The sequence below is a fragment of the Dipteris shenzhenensis genome, chromosome 3, assembly GCF_047967505.1.
Source record: "Dipteris shenzhenensis isolate YYH24624 ecotype China chromosome 3, Dip_SZ_1.0, whole genome shotgun sequence".
Classification (NCBI taxonomy): Eukaryota; Viridiplantae; Streptophyta; class Polypodiopsida; order Gleicheniales; family Dipteridaceae; genus Dipteris; species Dipteris shenzhenensis.
The window spans coordinates 51,637,201-51,655,831 of record NC_141598.1 but is presented as its reverse complement, the minus strand read 5'-3'; the positions used below and the strand labels follow the sequence as shown (position 1 = coordinate 51,655,831).

At 50.8% G+C, this 18,631-nt stretch overlaps 1 protein-coding gene across 1 annotated transcript in view; it reads left to right on the top strand.

Annotated features, from left to right (window-relative positions):
* The first annotated feature begins 225 nt into the window (after positions 1-225).
* LOC147903973 (heparanase-like protein 3) overlaps positions 226-18,631 on the top strand; it is a 107,964-nt gene continuing 89,558 nt past the window's right edge. The window contains exons 1-4 of the mRNA XM_087372648.1: positions 226-453; positions 1,004-1,040; positions 16,243-16,426; positions 16,518-16,663. Coding sequence (XP_087228774.1) covers positions 226-453; positions 1,004-1,040; positions 16,243-16,426; positions 16,518-16,663 — 595 coding nt within the window. The remainder of the gene's footprint in view (positions 454-1,003; positions 1,041-16,242; positions 16,427-16,517; positions 16,664-18,631) is intronic.

Genomic DNA, 18,631 nt, shown 5'->3' with positions numbered 1-18,631 from the left:
TGTGTGAGAGAGAGAGAGAGAGAGAGAGAGAGGGGGGGGGGGGGGAGAGAGAGAGTATTCTTAAAAAAAGAAAGTGTGTGTGAGTGTGGATGAGGGAAAAGGTGAGCGGCAAAAAGTGTTATGAAATAATTGGCCGTTAGTGATGTCCGGCTCCAGTGAACGTTACAGTTGGCAGCAGATATATACAGATAGCTCACTGGAGTCCACTAACCTCCATATCCTCCCATGGCTCCCTTCCCCCTCCTCCTGCCCCTCCTCTGCCTCTGCCTCCCTTCCCTCGCTTCTCCTCCTCCTCCTCCTCCCCTCATCGCCCCTGCCCTTCTCCATGTCCACGCCGTCTCCCCCATCGCCCTCGTCGACCCTGACTTCATTTGCGCCACCCTTGATTGGTGGCCCCCCCAAAAATGCGACTATGGCCGCTGTAGCTGGGACCATGCCTCCTTACTCGACCTGGTACACGCCCCCCCGTCCACCGGATCGCGGTTTTGCTCGTTGTCGTATGCCTTTCCCGTGGAATCGTGATGGAGATGCTGTGCGTCCTGTTTTTGCTTCCTGGGCCGTCGATTGTGCATCCGTTATGCGTGCTTCCGTAACGGCTCAGTTACAACTTTTCCAGTAAACGTATGGCTTCTGAAGTTCTTTGCACAGTCCAAGTATTAAGTAAAATGAGAGGTGCTCGCTCACGTTAGAAGAAAGAACCTTAGTAATCTACTCGTTGTCGCTGGCTTATCGATAATCATCATTTGTGTGGAATCGAATTTCATCCTACGGTTAAGAGAATAAACATCAACGGTGGAAGAATGGGCGAATTCTTGTTAGCTCACTGTCACTCGGGAAAAGTGTGGGGAACTTATGTATTCCTTTTGCATCGGCTGTGCATGCTGGACCCCAAATGTATACACTTCAGTGTACGAATTGAATGTTGGCTGTCAAGGCTTCTAAACGCAAAAAACGATGTCGTTACAAGTTGTGACAAATATTGACAGTTTTTGTCTTACTGCAGAATTTGACACATCCATTGCTGAAAAAGGCTGTCAAAGGTTTGCACTCTACCCTGATTTTACCTGGGACAGTTTCAGTTATTGGTTTTCTAGGGTGTGATGTGCTTTGCTGACGATAGCCAGTACATTAAAAAGTAACATCCGGTCCTGAGAGATTTCTAGTATACGAATATTTACCAAACTTAAGCTTGGACAGACATCTATTTGGTAAGCAGATGAACTGGTTTTATTTTTCCTTAGTATATTGTAAAACCTTTCAAAACGCACTTGCTATTTTTGTTCTTTGAAAATGAAGCAACTACTGTACTCAATCCATAATAACGGGGAAATCCAGTAGCCTTTTCTTCTTTTTGTCGTTTGATAAATCTATACCTTTGTCGTGAAGACACAATGTCAAATTGGAAGAGCTTTGCAGCCTTCCTTGAGGAGTTTTTGTGCAACGGTTTGGCTGCGAGTTCTTGTTTCCTAAGGCATACAAGAAACCATAAAGAAGAAAGTATACTTTTGAAGGAACTAGTGCCACATGGCACGAGCTCTGCACAACATGCCACACGCAGGGGTCCTCAAACCCTATCGTGTAGCTGTGTATACCCCTCTCAATACCTCAAGCGAAACGTAGGGAGACACTCTAAGGGGTCTCCTCGCTTCTTTAAATCGAAGACCTTCATTAGGCCATATTTGTACAAGGGACTGAAGTCCCCCAAATCTGTGTGTTATCATGCACCTAAGGACCTTTTTCTTTTCATTAGTCTTGCCATCCCTGGTCGGAAAAGGTGGTGTTGGAGGGGGTGTTGTATTGATGATGGCTGCACTTCAAAGTCCATGTGAAGATACAAAAGTACGAAGGTTAGTTACATGAGGATGCGGAAGAATGAGCAGCCTCAATGCACATGTTCCCTCTACCTGGGAGGAGGTTTTGGATCTTTCGATTATATGCTAGAAGGAGGCCCAAGAAATAATTCTCGATGGAGCTTCAGTACTTCCACCTTCATCCAAATATTTGCAATGATCAATGTCCAGAAAAGCCCTTTGTCGCAAGAAGAAAAACTAACTCACTCTCCCTCCTACTAACTACTGACTGAACTGAGAGAATAATGCACTCACAAACATAAGTGGGAGCTGTGAGGTGAGTGAGAGAATCTGAGGAGTATAATGGACCTCCGAAGAGGGAAAAGAATAACTGAATAAATGTCTGCCCAATAGGGCTGAATACAACTGTAGATAACTGAAAGAATAGGTACTCTATGGAAGGGGAACCTTGACTGCAAAAGAATGGAGAAGTACTGTATGGAGGGGAATATCCCTCACTGACCTGAGGGCTGCTCTAATGCAGACCGTACTGCTGCTTTTCAAGCAATGAAGCCTGGTCTCGAATGGAGTTTGTAGATGCCATGGGAGGGAGATGGAGCGTTGCTACCTGCCTGGCCTGCTGATCCGGTGCTGGCGGTTGTTGCTGGTGGTTGTTGCTGGCTGGAAGTAAACCATCTTTGGAATAGCCTAGAGGGTGGTTGAGAAATGAGGCCAAGAGGGCTGCCTTTTATAGGCCCCCAAGGACGAGAACTGCACCGTACACGGCAGTCTATTTGGCTGATCCAGGCCCCTACTGTACCGACCAAACTGGCCCCGTTGATTGCCAAGTGGCTACTGACATGGTGCATGTGTGCGGCTGCCTGGTGCTCCTGTGCACAACTCCTAGCAGCTCCTCGTGCTACCTACATGGCTGCCATGAGGCTGCTGATTGCACAGCCCTAGCCTAGCATGGCCATGGGCTGTAGATGCCCGTGACATCCCCTTCTGCTGAAATTAGAACTAGGGTAGGTGAAAAGTCTCCTTATATGCTGAAAGGAGGTGGGGATAATCTGTGAGAAAATCATCTTCGACCCATGGTGCCTCGTGGGAACCAATTTAACTGCATACAAGCACTAACGTTTGCTTGTACCCTTCTTGAACTCATGAAACATTAGGCTCGACCACCTCTACCTCATCAACAATTCCACATCTGGAATCATTGTCAGTGCCGAAACCACATATGGCTTGAGCCACAACACATGGAAAACTGGATGCATGGTCCATGTCGTAGGTAGTTGTAACTTGGTTGGCCACATCATTGATAGCCTTAATGATTAAAAAGGGGCCAAAGCATTGATGTGAGACTTCCCAATCTGCTTAAGTTGCTTCTTCATGATCTGATGATAAACTCACTCCTCTTTGTAGGCCACATCACGCCTGTGTTTGTTGGCTTGCGTCTGGTAGGCCTCCTTTGCTTTGGCAATGCGGCCTTTCACGGACTCCATGATCTGCTCATATGACTCTATGATGCGATGGGCCTCGTACACATTCTCGGAAATCCTGGTGAGAAGGAACTTGAACTCTTGCCGAAGGCTGCTTCATGGGGATTCCTACCCACACTGATGGAATGGGTGTCATTCAGGATTCACTGAACCAATGGTAGATACTCCCGCCATCGGGACTGTGCATCTGCAACATAGCATTTCCGAATATTGAAGCAACTGGTTATAGACCTCTGATTGGTCATTGAACTGAGGATGGGAGCTGCTTGCTGGAAAAGCTGAGCTTTGTTCAAAGTTGTTGAAAAGGGTTCTCCAAAACTGACTGGTGAATTTGGAATCCCTATCTGACACAATGATACGCGGCATACCAGACATCAGATACCACCATTGAGCCACCGTCTGAGGAAAAGTCGAGCTGTATCCTATGCATCAATGGTACTGTTGCATGGAATGAGCTTGACAAATTTGCTGATGAACCTGCACACAATGGTCAGACACATGCTATTCCTAGAACCAATGGCTGGTGAAAGGTCTATGACAAAATCCATGCTGATTTGTTTGATTGGCTGATTTGGAATCTCAAGGGGTTGAAGAAGACCTGGCAACTTCCCATGGTATACCTTCACCTGCTGGCATATCTGGCAATGAGACACATACTCGTGGACGTGATTGCATTGAATCTTCTCAAGCGTTCCTGCAACCCCTCGGTATCCGCCAATTGTAGAATCATGCATATCATGGAGTATGGTAGCATGGAACTAGTGCAACACATAAAGGCATCCTCGGAAAAAAACCACCATCATGTTTGGCGGGCTGGTTAACAAGCAGAGAACCTTGTACCAATGCACTTGAAAATCTGAGTCAGTATGGTACCGGTTGTGCATCACCGCAAGAGAAGACTCTTGAACTACGGAGATGGAGGTGACCATTCCCCATCTATTGAGAGCATCAGCCACAACATTTTCTGATCCGGGCTTGTACTCAATCATTCCATCAAACTGCTGAAAAGTTTAGCTCCATTGAACCTGGTGGTTAGACCATTGGGCAGCTGGCATAGTCTAAAGCCACTTCAAAGCTTGATGATCTATCGACATGTAAAATCCTTTCCATACAAAAAATGCTTCCATGTTTTTGGGCATGGACCACTGCACATAGCTCCTTATCATAAACTGAATACGTGGTCTCAGCCAGAATCAGCTTGGGTCCCTCAAATGCAATTGGATGACTGTTCTGATCCAAGATTGCTCCTATGGTATAGTCACTGGCGCTGGTCCGAACATTGAAGGGCTGATCCCACTGAGCCAATGCAAGGCATGGAGGTGTAAGACATTGGTGATGGGTACCGCAATCTTTGTCAAATCCTTGATGTGCTTCCTGTATGCTTGGCAAATGCCCATGAACATGTGGACGTCCTGGACTATTGTAGGAACCTCCCACTCCACTATGTACTTCACTTTGGCTAGATCCAATCAAACACTTGTTGTCCTGATGTAGCCAAATAATGTACCTCCTCTAAAAGAAACTACTCTTCTAAGATTGATGTACAGCTGATTGTCACTTTTACCAATAAGAGGCTTGAAAATTCACAGAATCATGCAATTGAATTTCACATGCACCCCCGTGAAACCAAAGGGCATCACAACGAACTCCTACTGAGACTTCGCCGTGTGAAAGGATGACTCAAAATATCTAGCTCATGAATCCGGATCCGGATCAAATGGTGCCCATTCTTCAGATCAATCTTAGAGAACATCTTGGCACCATTTAGGCGTTCCAAAGTGTAATCAATCCGCAGCATGGGAGACCTGCTCTTCATTGTTAGCTTGTCCAATTCATGGTAATCCAGACACATCTTGGGAGTGCTATCCCTTAATTCTTGACAAAGAGGATTGGGGCTGCATACGGAGAATTACTGGGGCATAGGAAACCACTCCGCAGCAACAACTCCTCTAACTGTGTCTCAAGCTCCTCCTCCATATTCTTGCTGAGATGTAAGAATGCTTTCTTGGGGGGGTGATGTTCCAGGAATAAGCTCAATGCGGTGGTCCTCTGGCCGAACTATTGGTGAGGATAGAGGAAGACCTGGCGGGAAGAAAATATCGTGGTACTGCTGTAGTAATGCTTCTTGTTGGGGGGGTCCCACCTCGATGGATCTCTTCAGATCAATCTTAGAGAACATCTTGGCACCATTTAGGCGTTCCAAAGTGTAATCAATGCGCAGCATGGGAGACCTGCTCTTCATTGTTAGCTTATCCAACTCATGGTAATCCACACACATCTTGGGAGTGCTATCCCTTAATTCTTGACAAAGAAGATTGGGGCTGCATACGGAGAATTACTGGGGCATAGGAAACCACTCCGCAGCGACAACTCCTCTAATTGTGTCTCAAGCTCCTCCTCCATATTCTTGCTGAGATGTAAGAATGCTTTCTTGGGGGGGTGATGTTCCAGGAATGAGCTCAATGGGGTGGTCCTCTGGCCGAACTTGGTAAGGATGGAGGAAGACCCAGCAGGAAGAAAATATCGTGGTACTGCTGTAGTAATGCTTCTTGTTGGGGGGGTCCCACCTCGATGGATCTCTCTAGATATCTGAACTGCTGATATGAAAGGTCGAGGAAGAGTATCCCTGAGATCTTTAGAGCGGCTGAAGTGACCTTCATGTTGCTCTCCATCGGTTGTCCCACGAAAGCGCCACCTAGGTCAATTGTACTTGTGGGGCTGAAAGTCAACTGGGCCTGTTTGGTGGCTTTGGTGGAGACGACATCCTCTGAACTCCTTGAATATGCAAAGATGAGGACCTTCTACCCACTGATCTAGCCATAAAGCTGAAACATGGTGGGAAATGTGTGAGGCTCCCCCTTCTGCTGGTCTTCAATCTCCTCAATGACCACGGATGTAGTCTTTGTGGGGATTGAGAGTGTTGATGAACCACTTGACGTGACTCCTTCTTCCTGGAGTTTCTTAAAGTGCGGAAAATCCTGCTTCTTGTGGCCCTGCACATGAAAATAGAAGCACGTTCTCTTTGGCATAGGTCGCTCGGGTTGCTGAATCCAAGAAACCACCGTAGCCGTTGGTATCCTTTTTCGTCTAGTTCTTTTGTTGGTGGCTGTTCCTAGACCTCTTCCCACCATCTCCTGGCGTGCCCCCTAGTGCACAAGCTCAAAATTATGGGCAAGATCGTATGCACTCTCACAATCCTATGGCCTGAAACTTCGCACATACCACTAGATATGTGTACGCAAACCATGGAGAAACTTACCTAGCTTACTGCCTTCGTCCTGTTGCAACTGAATGGACACCTGTGTAAACCTGTTGGTGTAATGGTTGGGATCATCTTGGTTTCCCTCTGGTGCATTTCGAAGAATTGACTCTGCAATCTACCCAAGTACTAAGGTGGTAGGAACCATGTCCTGATGTCCTTAATGAGGTGTCTCTTGATCTGCATCATAGTGGTCCTTCTGCACCTTGTGACCTCCTTGCTTGTGAGGTGCATCAATGCGAGAATACACCTCTCGTTGTCTTTCATAGACGCAACTAAGAAATAACTCTCAAACTGGTTGAGCCAAGAAATCAACACTAGGGGCTCGGTCTTACCATCATACCGAAGAAAATTGAGCTTCCCAAGGCATGAAGCTTTGAGGCCTGCATAACTCTCTCCCTTTCCTTGCCTCCCTATGGCAATAGAGGAGAGAAATGAGGAGATGTCAATCTTGTTCTTCCTTCGCCTCCTGAGCTGTGCGCTCTTTGAGCTCCCTGACTTCTTGAGCCTCGCAATCGCGCTCTTCTTTTGCCTCTTGAGTTGCTTTCTCATGCTTTCTGGCAGCGTGCTCACGATCATCCCGCATCTCTTGGAGATGAAGCATGCATGCAAAAAGGCTCCCTAACTGCTGTCGCTGTATCTGCATCATGCCTACCATGGCATAAATTGTCATCAGGGCCTCAACAACTAGAGCTACTATTGGTGATCGAGGAGCTGCGGGAGCAACTTCTTCCTTCACACTGGGTTTGGACTTGTCACTAGCATCCATGGTGTCCTTTTCGGATCTTTTCTGTACCACAAAACAATGGCTGTCCCTGAACTATTCCTCTCTATCTCAGGAAAGAAAATCTGAAGCTCTGATACCAATGAGCAGGGAGACTAATTCACACTCTCTCCTACTAACGGATGAGTGAACTGAAAGAATTAAGTACTATATGAAAGGAGAACCTTCACTGCTAATGAATGGAGAAGTATTGTACGGAGGGGAAGATCCCTCATTGTAGATTTGTGACCTGAGGGCTGCTCTGTGATGCAGACCCTACTACTGCTATCCAAGCAATGAAGCCTGGTTTAGAATGGAGCCTATAGATGCCGTGGGAGGGAGCAGTCCCTGGAGTGCTGCTACATGCCTGGCCTGATCCGGTCTTGAAGATTGTGGCTGGCTGGAGGTAAACCTTTTTTTTTTTCCCGAAAAAACAGTGCTGATTATATTACTTCGAAAAAACAAGATACATAAAAGTCAGTTTTGCAGCTGACGGGGCTGCGTTCACAAATCGGACGCAGCCCTAAGTGGAAACAAAAAGCTCTCTCTCACAGAGGGATCAGGCGGGTGTGGATAAACAGCCAGAGAGGCGGTGAGTAGCGCCACTGAAGGCCCTGAGAAGTATGCTCGAAGAAGAGGCCCTGCGTATCCCAATCTCGGAGGAAGCGTCTCCGCTTCTCCCGGCCAGCCCGGGAATCCCCCTGGATCTGGTTCCACTGGCCTCTGAGCATGTGGATAATCTCGCTCCAGATGTCGGCCATGACCTGGGCAGTCGAAAGAGAGGTACCACCGAGGATCTGCGCGCAGCGCGAAGTCCAAATGTGCCATCCGACGATGCTGCTAATAATCTCCCAGACTGGCTGCCTCACCTGAGATCCTGTGTCCGCCTCTGCCAAGTGCTGCGGGATGCCCTCAAGCGGCCCCCAAGTCCCCTGTGTGATAAGGAACATAGGGTCCTATGGGCCTGCCTCGGACAACTGATGATATCCAGGTGTGGTGCTGCACCAGCAGAACGCGCCCCAGGTGATCAAACCTAACTCCGGAGCTGCGCGAGTAAGGATCTCGAAGGCCCACCTCCACACGTCCTGGGCGCGAGTGCAGCTCCACAGGCAGTGCTTTGGTGACTCCTCGTCCTCATGACAAATCTGACAGAGTCCATCCTGACCAATCTGCCGCAACCAGCTCCCCACTGGAAGACTCTTGTGGGCGAGTAGCCAAAGGAAGTAGGAAATCTCCCACGGCTGCCAGCTCTCCCACAAGGCCTTCCAGAAGGCCTGCAAAAATAGCCTAGAAATACCCTGAGAATACCAACTGGGCCGCTGGGTGGGCGGTCGGCTCTGCATCCTCCCGAGAACTCTCCTGCCCAGTTTCGTGCTGTAAGCGAAGAAAGGGGTCGGTCCCTGGCCTGGCCATCTCCACTCACCTGGGTCCCAATCAAACTCTGACAGGGCCCGCCCCTCCCAAAGCCAAAGGCGCCATAACTGCAGCTGATCCTGCTCTATACTAGGATCGATCCGCCAAACCTTCCCCACGAGGCCTACGACATGAACCCTCTGCCACGAGAGAAGAGGGTCGATGAGCACACCCTCTCTCCTGAGTCGGCCATCCCCCGAAACCGCGAAGAAGGATACAGAGGTGTCGTCCAGCCTGCCTGCAACCACCAGTGGGATGCCACGAGGGGTGAATTGTCCAAGCCAACGGGCATCACCAGGCATGAGGATCTGAATCTCGGGTGGAACCAACCAACCGGCAGGAATCGCTCCATCTATCTCTGTGCGTCTCATCAGAGCTCCACGGACACCTCCGGCTGCGGCTGCTAGAGCAACGGTCTCCAAGTGTCTGTAAGTGTCCCTCCAAACTCGAAGGGACCGGGCAGGCCCCCGCATCCAGCCGTCCCACGAGATATGTGACCTCTCCCCTAGCTGAAGGCCCAAGGCATCTGTGACCTGATCGTTCCAGATGAGCGGCTGGCGGTCGATCTCCTCCTGACTGCTAGGAGGCGACTGGAGGAGACTGAGACGGAGTCGCCTCCAAACCGTGAGAAGGCTACGAATGAGCGGGGAGCGGGGCCGAGTAAGCGGTGCAGAGGTGAAGATCCACCGGAGGGACGGTAGCCACTCTCCGCCTCGGCGCGGGACGCAAGAACTGATCCCCTGCTAAAGTAACATCTTCCACGTTTGTCCCCCCGGGGTCAAACCGCGGATAACTAACTTGCCCAGCAGGGCCTGACTCTGAAGCTCCAGATCAATGACCCCCAAGCCACCCTCAGCCTGCGGAAGAATGACTGTCTGCCAGGCTACCCTGGCTCTGGTATCTCTGAGACCATCCCCCCCAGACCACAGGAAATTCCGGACCATCTCCTGAGCTGTGCCACACAGGATCGCGAGAAGCACCAACAAGAGGCCACATACCAGGCCGTGGCCAGGAGAACCTGGTTGACTACAAGAGCACGACCTGCAAGAGAGAGCTTAGCAGTGCTCCAGAAAGCCAGCTTCCGTCGTATGGAATCTAGCACTGGGAGAAACTGCTGAGCTGGCATGATGTCCAGGCCGACCTGAAAGCCGAGATATCTAGTAGTCTGCCCCCGCGGGATCCATCTAAAACCCAAAAACCTCCCCCACTGTGAGCATGCCCCAGGGTTTGTGAGAAAACCAACTGATTTGTTCCAGTTGATTTTCGCACCGGCTGCCGAACAGAAGACCTCTAAGGCCAGTCTCACCCTCTCCAGCATCATCTCATCATCCTGAACATACAGCGCTGTGTCATCTGCATACTCCGAGTCCAGGAGCTCCATGTCCTCCCTGATGGGAAGGCGAACACCCCGGATTCCTGTCGACCTCGCCCGAAGATAGTATGTCATCGCCTCGGCGAAGAAGAGAAACAGGTAAGGAGCGAGGGGGCAACCCTGACGCACTGATCTCTCCAATCAAAAACGCTCTCCCATCCTACCGCCGATGATGACCCTGCTAGAAGCTATCCTATATAACGCTGAGATACCCTGAATCCATCCCACTGGAAAGCCAAGTCTCTCCAAAGTACCCTCCAGGAAGGACCAGTCCACTCGATCGTAGGCCTTCTCAAAGTCGAGAAGTAGGATGGCTAAGTGCGACCCGCTGTGCTGAGCCCACTCCGTCGCCTCTGAGAAGGTGAAGACATTATCCAGGATACTGCGATCCTGGACAAAGCCTGTCTGAGTGTCATGAATGAGGTCAGGAAGTAGTGGCCGAACTCTGGCGCTGATCATCTTGGCAAGGATTTTATAGGCAGTGGTGAGGAGAGTGATCGGGCGCCACTGACGGATCTCCTGTCGATCTCCCCCCTTCGGGATGAGGCAGATCAATCCCGAAGAGAGGCTCTCTGGCATATGACCGCTGCTAAAAATCCTCTGGAGGGCTGCTAGGAGGGGCTGATGGATCTGATCCCAGAAAGAGGTGAAGAAAGCTCTAGAAAGCCCATCCTCACCAGGGCATTTCTGCCCATCGATGGCCATCAAGGCATCCTGCATCTCGACAGTGGTGAATGGTGCCATCAGCGTCGCCTGCATGTTGGGCTGAACAAGGGTCGGAATGTGCCTCCACACCTCCTCGCGGGAACGTCTAGTGCGGGGGGCAAGCTGCTCCTGCTAGAAAAGAGTCTTGTAGAAGTCGGTAGCCAACCCCAAGACCTCTTCCTGGTCCGTAATGATGTGCCCCTCCGCTGTCCTAAGACTCCGGAGCTGGTCACCTGCTGCCCTCTGGCCATGCGTCCTGAAGAACTCTTTGCTCATCCGGTTGCCCTTCCGAGCCCAGTAGGAGAGTGAGGCATGATAAGAAAACTCTGAGCGACGCTGGAGAGTCTCCTCAAGAAGGGCTTTGGCTCGAAGGGCCTGGATCCGAAGCTCCTCCGAACCCAGAGCTGTCTGCTGGAGCCGCTGAATGGAGGCGAGGTCCCTACGAAGAGCTCTCTCTCTGCCCCACCACTCGTGGCGAACCTGAAGGGCTGCGAGCTGGAAAATCTGGCTGGACTCCTGTAGAGTCTGCGCCACCGACTCTACCAAATCCTTGCACCCGCCCCAATCTCTGTCCCAAAGGCTACCGATACTACTGCGCACCTCCTCCCTAGAGAAGATGGAATCAGGAATCCTGCACGAACGGGGAGGAAGGGACTGAGCTGCCGAGTCTAGTGATAAGAGCACTGGTGCGTGGTCGGAGAGCGTCGTCCCTGGCACTACACCCACCTGACCACCTCTGCTGATGGCCCAATCACTGATATAAAATTTGTCCAATCTCTCCAGAAATCTGCCCCCTTCCCTGCGGAAGCCCCATGAGAAGTCCAAGCTCCCGTGCCATCGACGGAAGGACGGGTCTCTCCAGCTGTCCCTACCTCCTGTCATGAAGAGAAAGGAGTCCCAAGCGGACTGCTCTGCCTGAGCTATACCTGTAAACTCTGGTCCTCTGCCCTGCTGGTCCTCCAAAGTCTCCAGATTGTTGAAGTCACCTCCAACAATCCACGAATCCATGTCTGGGAGAATCTTTGTGAGTGTCCTCCAGAAGGTGGCTCTGCGTCGGAGGCCTGTGGGTGCATAGATGTTGAGGATTCCTATTTTGGAGCCCTCCAACTCTAGGCCAACCCAAAGTGCACGGCGTGGGATCAACGTACCATGGCCAAAAACTACCTGGGCAATCGACTCGCAAACGGAAGTGCAAACACCGCCACTCCTCCTCTGTGCTCCGATCGAGGGCTCCCAATAAGTGTGCGAGCGTCCAGGGAGGATCTTCCCGCAACTACGGGTATGAGCCACTGAAAGCTTATGCTCCTGGAGCAGGAGTATATCCAAGCGACCAATCACTGCTGGTTGAAGTTCCTGTCTCAAGATGAGCTTCCTAGGACCACGGGTGCCAGAAGAATGAAAACCGTTCACGTTCCAGGAGACAAGGTGTAAGCTCATGATGAGGACTGGTAGGCTGCGAACAACTGTCTGCTCGCGGCCGAGGTCAGGAAGAGGCTGGTAGTTCGGAATGAAGGCGCTGACGCTTCTGTGAGGGTTTGGAGGGGGAGGCGGGGTCATCCTGCCCGTTCTTCAAAACTTTTAGCAAAGGCATGACGCCTTTGGTGCCATGGACAAACGCTTTCTCGAGCCAACTCGAGATCTCTGAAGTAGTCATCCCGTAAAAGGCGCGAAGTTTCTATGGTGTCCAGGCTTTGACATCCTGGGGGAGGGGCCACGATAGAGGGGGCCTGAGGATCACAATCAATCTAAAACGCTTGGCGGCGCATCGCCACCGCAGGCGCACGTCACCCTCGGACCACTGAGTCTCGAGAAGCTGTCCACCCATCGGGCCTATCCAGGAGCAGATCTGAGCGTGCGTCTGCTCTCTGAGAGCCTCCCAGACCGAGTCGTCTGTCCAAATCTCGGTGCCGTCACTGAGAAAAGTGAAAGCAAAGCTGGGGCCATCCCTCGGGGCCAAGGCTGCGATCTTCCCATCCGCCCCTTTACGGAGCAGGAAGATACTGATGTCGAGGCAAGCTGGGAAGGTCCTGGGGTCGGCCACATCCAAGTAATCCCAGGGACCGGACCTGTAGAAGTCGCGAGGAAGCTCTCTCTTTTGGAGCTGAGGCCCGCCAGAATCTGCAACTGAGGGGGCCGGGCTAGCTGACAAGGAAGGCTACTCCAGGGGTGGTGCAGTCTCGGGGTGTCCTGCCTGGGGTGAGGGAGGGGAAGGAGGTTGTGGGGTAGGTGACACAGACTCCACGGAAGCAACTAGCGGGGGGGGCGGAGGTGGGAGAGTGGGGGCTTCACGCGGCTGAGAACCACCGGTGAAGCTGACACTGCGGAAGAGCTGAGAGAGGCGGGGGAGGAGGGATGGGGCTGGGGCTGGGACTGGGGCTGAAGAGGAAGAGGCGGGGGCTGAAGAGGAAGAGGCGGGGGTTGATGCTGCGGGTCGGAAGAAGGGGACTGCGGCTGGGGTAGGGGCTGGGGCTGGGTGGGGGGGAGCTGGGGATCGGGAGAGAGGGGGACCCGAGGCTGCGGAGGGCGGGCTACAGCCGAAGAAGAAGCTCTCCCTGGACCCTGGGGCGGCTGCCTTTCAGGTCTCTGAGGCGTTGTTGCAGGCTGGGTAACCTCTGCCTCCTTGCCTTTGTCAGAAGTCTTCTTATTCTTTCCTCTTTTCCTTCTGACCTCGGTCCAGCCGCCAGCCACCTCTGGACCGGACTCCGGCTGCCTCTGCTCTTCATGACGTGGCTGCCTGGAGGGAGGGGGAGGGGGCTGCGGGGGGGGGGGCGGGGGGGGCCAAGAGGAGCTGGAGAAGTGCGGACAAGCAGCAGCCAGGTGCCCAAAGCCATGACACCTCAGGCACTGGCCAGGCTGTTCTGTGACTACCATGCTCTGAGTAATGCTGCCAGCATCTGTCACAATCTCAATCATTGCAGGGAGGGACGTAGGATCTGCCACGGCCACACGGACTCTGGGAGCTCCTGCCGCAGCGACCGCGTTGACAAAAGTGTCATGCATCACCCAGCCAAAGTGGGAACCCAGGTCCCTGACTATCGGCCGCAACTCAGCAGCAAGGCCTGGAAATACTAGCGTCACTGGGTGGCGAGGTATGCGGAAACGAGCATCAAAGTCCGCTGCGCTGAATCCTCGGTACCAAGGGACTCTCATGATGATCTTTCCATCCACCGATGTGGGGGAACCAGCAATCAGGTTGCTCGCAGCTTTCGCAGTGGAGAGTTTAAGCCAGAAGATGCCCCTTCCCATAAGGGCCACCTCCTCGATGTGGCTATCCCCTAGCATAAGCGTGGATTGAAGCCAATCCGTGATGGCTGGTTTGGAGGGGGAGTGTCCAATGACTCTGCCATAGACTGAAGTGTGGGCAAAGTCATTGGCAACCTGTTGTACCCCGGACGACTGTTGCTCTGTCAAGATCACGCGGTAGGCTTCTGGAGAGGGGGGGTCCGGCTGGGCCTCCGGTTCCGGGCAGGGAGCCGCCATACCGCCAAGACAAACTGCGAGAACTCCGATGAGGAAGAGGCTGCCACCAAAAAGGGAGAAGTGAGACGAGGGTGGAGCCTGGGTGTGGATGAGGAAGCGGCGAGGCGCGGTGACGACGAAGCGGTGGCGAGGCGAGGCTACGGGGGGTAGTGGCGAGACGAGGCGGGGCAGAGGAGGAGGTGAGGCGAGACGAGGCGGGGCGAGGCAGGCGGCGGCTGTGGCGAGGCTGTGGCGGGCGAGGTGAGACGGAGGAGGAGAAGTCGAGGCGAGGCGGAAGAAGAGGGGGTGATGGCGAGGCGAGGCGGCGGGTAAAGGTGGAGGCGAGACGAGAGCGTGGCGAGGGCGAGGGCGAAGGCGAGGCGAGGCGAGGGCGAAGGCGGGGGCGAAGGCGAATGCAAAGGCGAGGCGAAGGCGAGGGTGAGGGGCGAAGGCGAGGGCGGAGGCAAGGGCATGGAAAGGGCGGAGGGCGGAGGCGAGGGCGAAGGGCGGAGGGCAGAGGCGAGGACGTGGCGAGGTGAAGGGAGAGTCGCTGGCGAGGCTGGGCGGGGGCAAGGCGGTGGCGAAGGACGAGGGGGGGCGCAAGGCGGGGGGGCGCAGGCGAGGCGAGGGCGCAAGGCGAGGGAGGGCGAGGCGAGGCGAGGCGAGGCGAGGGCTCAAGGCGAGGCGGAAGGGAGAGTAGGGAGGTAGAGGCTATGGCGAGGGAAGGAGGGCTCGCAGGAGCTCTTGGAACTGGGGATCGATGGTTTGTCCCAATGGCAATTCTCAATGCATGGCTGGAGGTAAACCTGACCCAGGATAGCCTAGAAGGTGGATGAGAAACGAGGCCAAGAGGGCTTTCCTTTTATAGGCCCCTAAGGCCTAGAACTGCACTGACCTAGGGCAGTCTATTTGACCGACCTAGGCCCCTACTATACCAACCAAACTGCCCCCCACCTGTGGCAAGCAGTCTGTCAACCAACTGCCACGTGGCAGGCCACCATGTGGCTGCTGATGTGGCTTCGGTTGATTGGCATTGCCTTTGTGCAGCTCCTAGTGCTGCCTATGTGACTTCCATCTTGCTGATGATTGTGCAACCCTAGCCTAGCATGGCCACCAGCTACAGATGCCCATTACACCCTTAGTCGTCTAGGCTTCTATCGTTGTCTACAAAACCTTAAAGGTGCTCATGCATCTTCTTTAGAGATTGCTCATGGAGCCCAATCTCAAGCTAAGGAGAAGGGCAATCAATGATGAAACAAACATGTCCATGATCAAAATTCTGGTGACAGGCTGGAAGAAGAACCTCTCATTGTGAACAACCTCCCATTGGAAGAACAACTTCCCACTGTGAACATGTGCTTAGCTTGTCTCGCCCTCAACTGTGAGCAGACTCCTCAAGCCATGGTGGAAGTAAACGAAGTCAGCCTTGAAAGGTTCTATTTGAATGGTAGAGCAGCCATTAACATAATGCCCAAAAGCAAGCACCATGCTTCAATGTGGACAAGGATGACTCATTCAGTGCACTTCCCGAGTAAGGATGGTGGATCAACAAGAGTCATGCCCCTTAGAGCTATCAAACGAGTCTCTGTACAAATCAGTGGGGAGACATTCCTCTCAAATATTGTAGTCATGTATTTTTTGTTATTTGTGTTATTATTTGTCACAGGCAAAGGCGAGATAGTCCAGCCAGTGAGGTTAACTCATTCTCTAAGAATTTCCCTAGTCCAGTAAAAGCACTCTCATCAATCATCTAAATCCTTTTTGTAATGGTAGAGCTTTTCCTGGTATACATTTTTTAGCCTGCAACCATAGACCCTGGGCAACAAGTTTTTTTTTGTCATGTTTGGATGAGTGAAAGACTTGTGACACTCCCCCTTCCTGTTAAGCTCGTATTCTTCTTCCCTTCTGTTCCTTGCTTTGCATTGGTTTATGAATGCTTTTTGTGAATTTATTTCTGATGTTTAAAATTTTCAATGCAGCGTTTTCACCATTGAAGATACGGTTAGGAGGCTCCCTACAAGACATAGTGGTCTATCATCTTGGCCATCCATTGACACCCTGTGTCCCATTCGATAAAAGTCAATCATCCATGTTTGGGTTTTCTGGTGGATGCCTTCCTATGTGGCGATGGGATGCTCTTCACAATTTCTTTCAGGAAACAGTGTATGTTGATGCAAAATTTATTTATTAATCTTCCTTTTTAGCATATTATCTGCTATAATCTATATGATATTGATTTCTTGTGAATTTGCAGATCTGAAGTGGTTTTCGGCATCAATGCTTTGTATGGAAGACAATATCTGAAGGGGAAGTATGTGGGACCTTGGAACTCTACAAATGCAAGGGATTTCATTCAGTATACTGTGGATCATGGCTATAAAATGAATGCATGGGAGTTTGGTGAGATAAGGCTTTTAATCATCTTTTCTATAAAATTCTTTTTATGGGTGTCAATATAAATGCCTCTCTCTCTCTCTCTCTCTCTCTCTCTCTCTCTCTCTCAATTCTTTACAAGAAACAAGAGATGCTCTACCCTGCCCTGCTCTGCATTACTTTTAGCTCTTCCATTCACACCTAGAATTTGCTTCTAGCTTCATTAAAGCTTGAATTTTTATGAACTCGCAGCATCAAAAGCTCCTTTTGGAAAGTCCTAATGGGCCTCTTCTAACATGTTACAATGGGTCTCAAATAAAATTTTTATTGAAATGGTGGGGTCGTAACTAGTCACCACCTCTTCTACTCAAGCTTTTCTCTTCAAAGTTTCCAATGGTTCAAAACTCACCTGCAAAGTCATGAAGCATTGTGTGTACGCTTGCTATGTGAACTTAATACAAATGATTATAGTGGGCATATCCCTTGCGATCTCCCATCTCCCACTTCTGTGCAGGCCTCTCCCTATTTGTAGATCTACCTACAGACATCAGTAAACCTCTCTCTCTCTCTCTCTCTCTCTCTCTCTCTCTCTCTCTCTTTCTCTCATCCCTTGTGAGCTCCCTTCTCCCACCTATATGCAGTTATCCCATCCTATCGTTGTTTTGCCCCATTTCTCTTTGTGAAGAAAGTGGGATCGTGCTAAGCCTAGAACACAAACAGAGTGTGTGAAGTAAGGGGGCTCAAAATATACAAGAAACTCCATGAAAGAGGGAGAGACAAGATGAGCGCACTCAATCGATTGTCTTCCAATGTTCAAGTACATTATGTTATAGCCTGAAGGGCTTATCTCCAATCCTCGCTACACCTCATTCTTGCAATCTACTCCATATTATTTCTTCATATTAATCTTCTATCTTCTTAGCATCACTCACTATCACTCTAATGCTCCATGGCACCACAATTCTCAACACTCCCCCTTGGTGCCAACACAAGGTGGACGGATGCAAGATTACAAATTTTCATTTTCACTCTTCCTTTTTCTCCCTCTGTGTTCAGACAACTTTGGCAAGCATTGGGGAAATCCACAACTTCTAGCCACACCGGTCAACGATGCCTAATCAAAGATTGCATGATCTCGGGTGGGAGACCAAGGCAAGACATGAAACCATCTATTGCCCATAATAAACAGAAGAATGTTCCAAAAGCATTTGCTTATGTTATTCATCTGCCATGATAACTTCAAAAAAACCCTTGGCTGCATAATGCACCTTTTGCACAAAACAACCCCCCAATGTCTACATCAACTAGTTTCCCACAACTGCTGCAACGTGCATTCGGCTTGGGAAAAAGATAATAACAGCATTTTTGGCATATTCCCTAGCCAGATTAACAATTTCATCAACCTCAACTGTGATGCCCACCGTAGGGACAGGCCCCTTCAATCTTTCCTAGTATCCTCAAAGCCTTCATGCATGATCTTGAAAATCAGTTGCGCTTCATGTGAGGCATGAACAGGGTCATTCTGACCCAGTACATATTTTTGCTTTTTATTCTGAGATACTCCTTTCCTTGTATAAATCTTGTCTATCTAATTGGAAGCCATCAAGTTAGAAAAAACCCCCGGGACAAGGCTATGAGCAAACATCCTAAAAATTCCAAAGTAGGAGAATGTATGAAGCAGTAGCACACAACAGAGAAATTTGCCGCAAAAGAGAGATGTTTGCAGGGTTTAACACAAAGGAAAAACAAGATGTATGAACAACAGAGAAATTTGCCCCAAAAGAGAGATGTTTGTAGGGTTTAAAGCAAAAGAGAAATAGGACAAATAAACAGCAGATAAATTCGCCCCAAAAGAGAGATGTGTGCAGGGTTTAAAGTAAAGAAAAACTAGACGTAGCAGTAGAAAAAAGAAGAGCAAGCAAGCGCCCACAAACACACACACAATTCTAAATGCACATGTTTGTGGGCTGCAAGAAAGAGAGCAAAAAGGGAGTA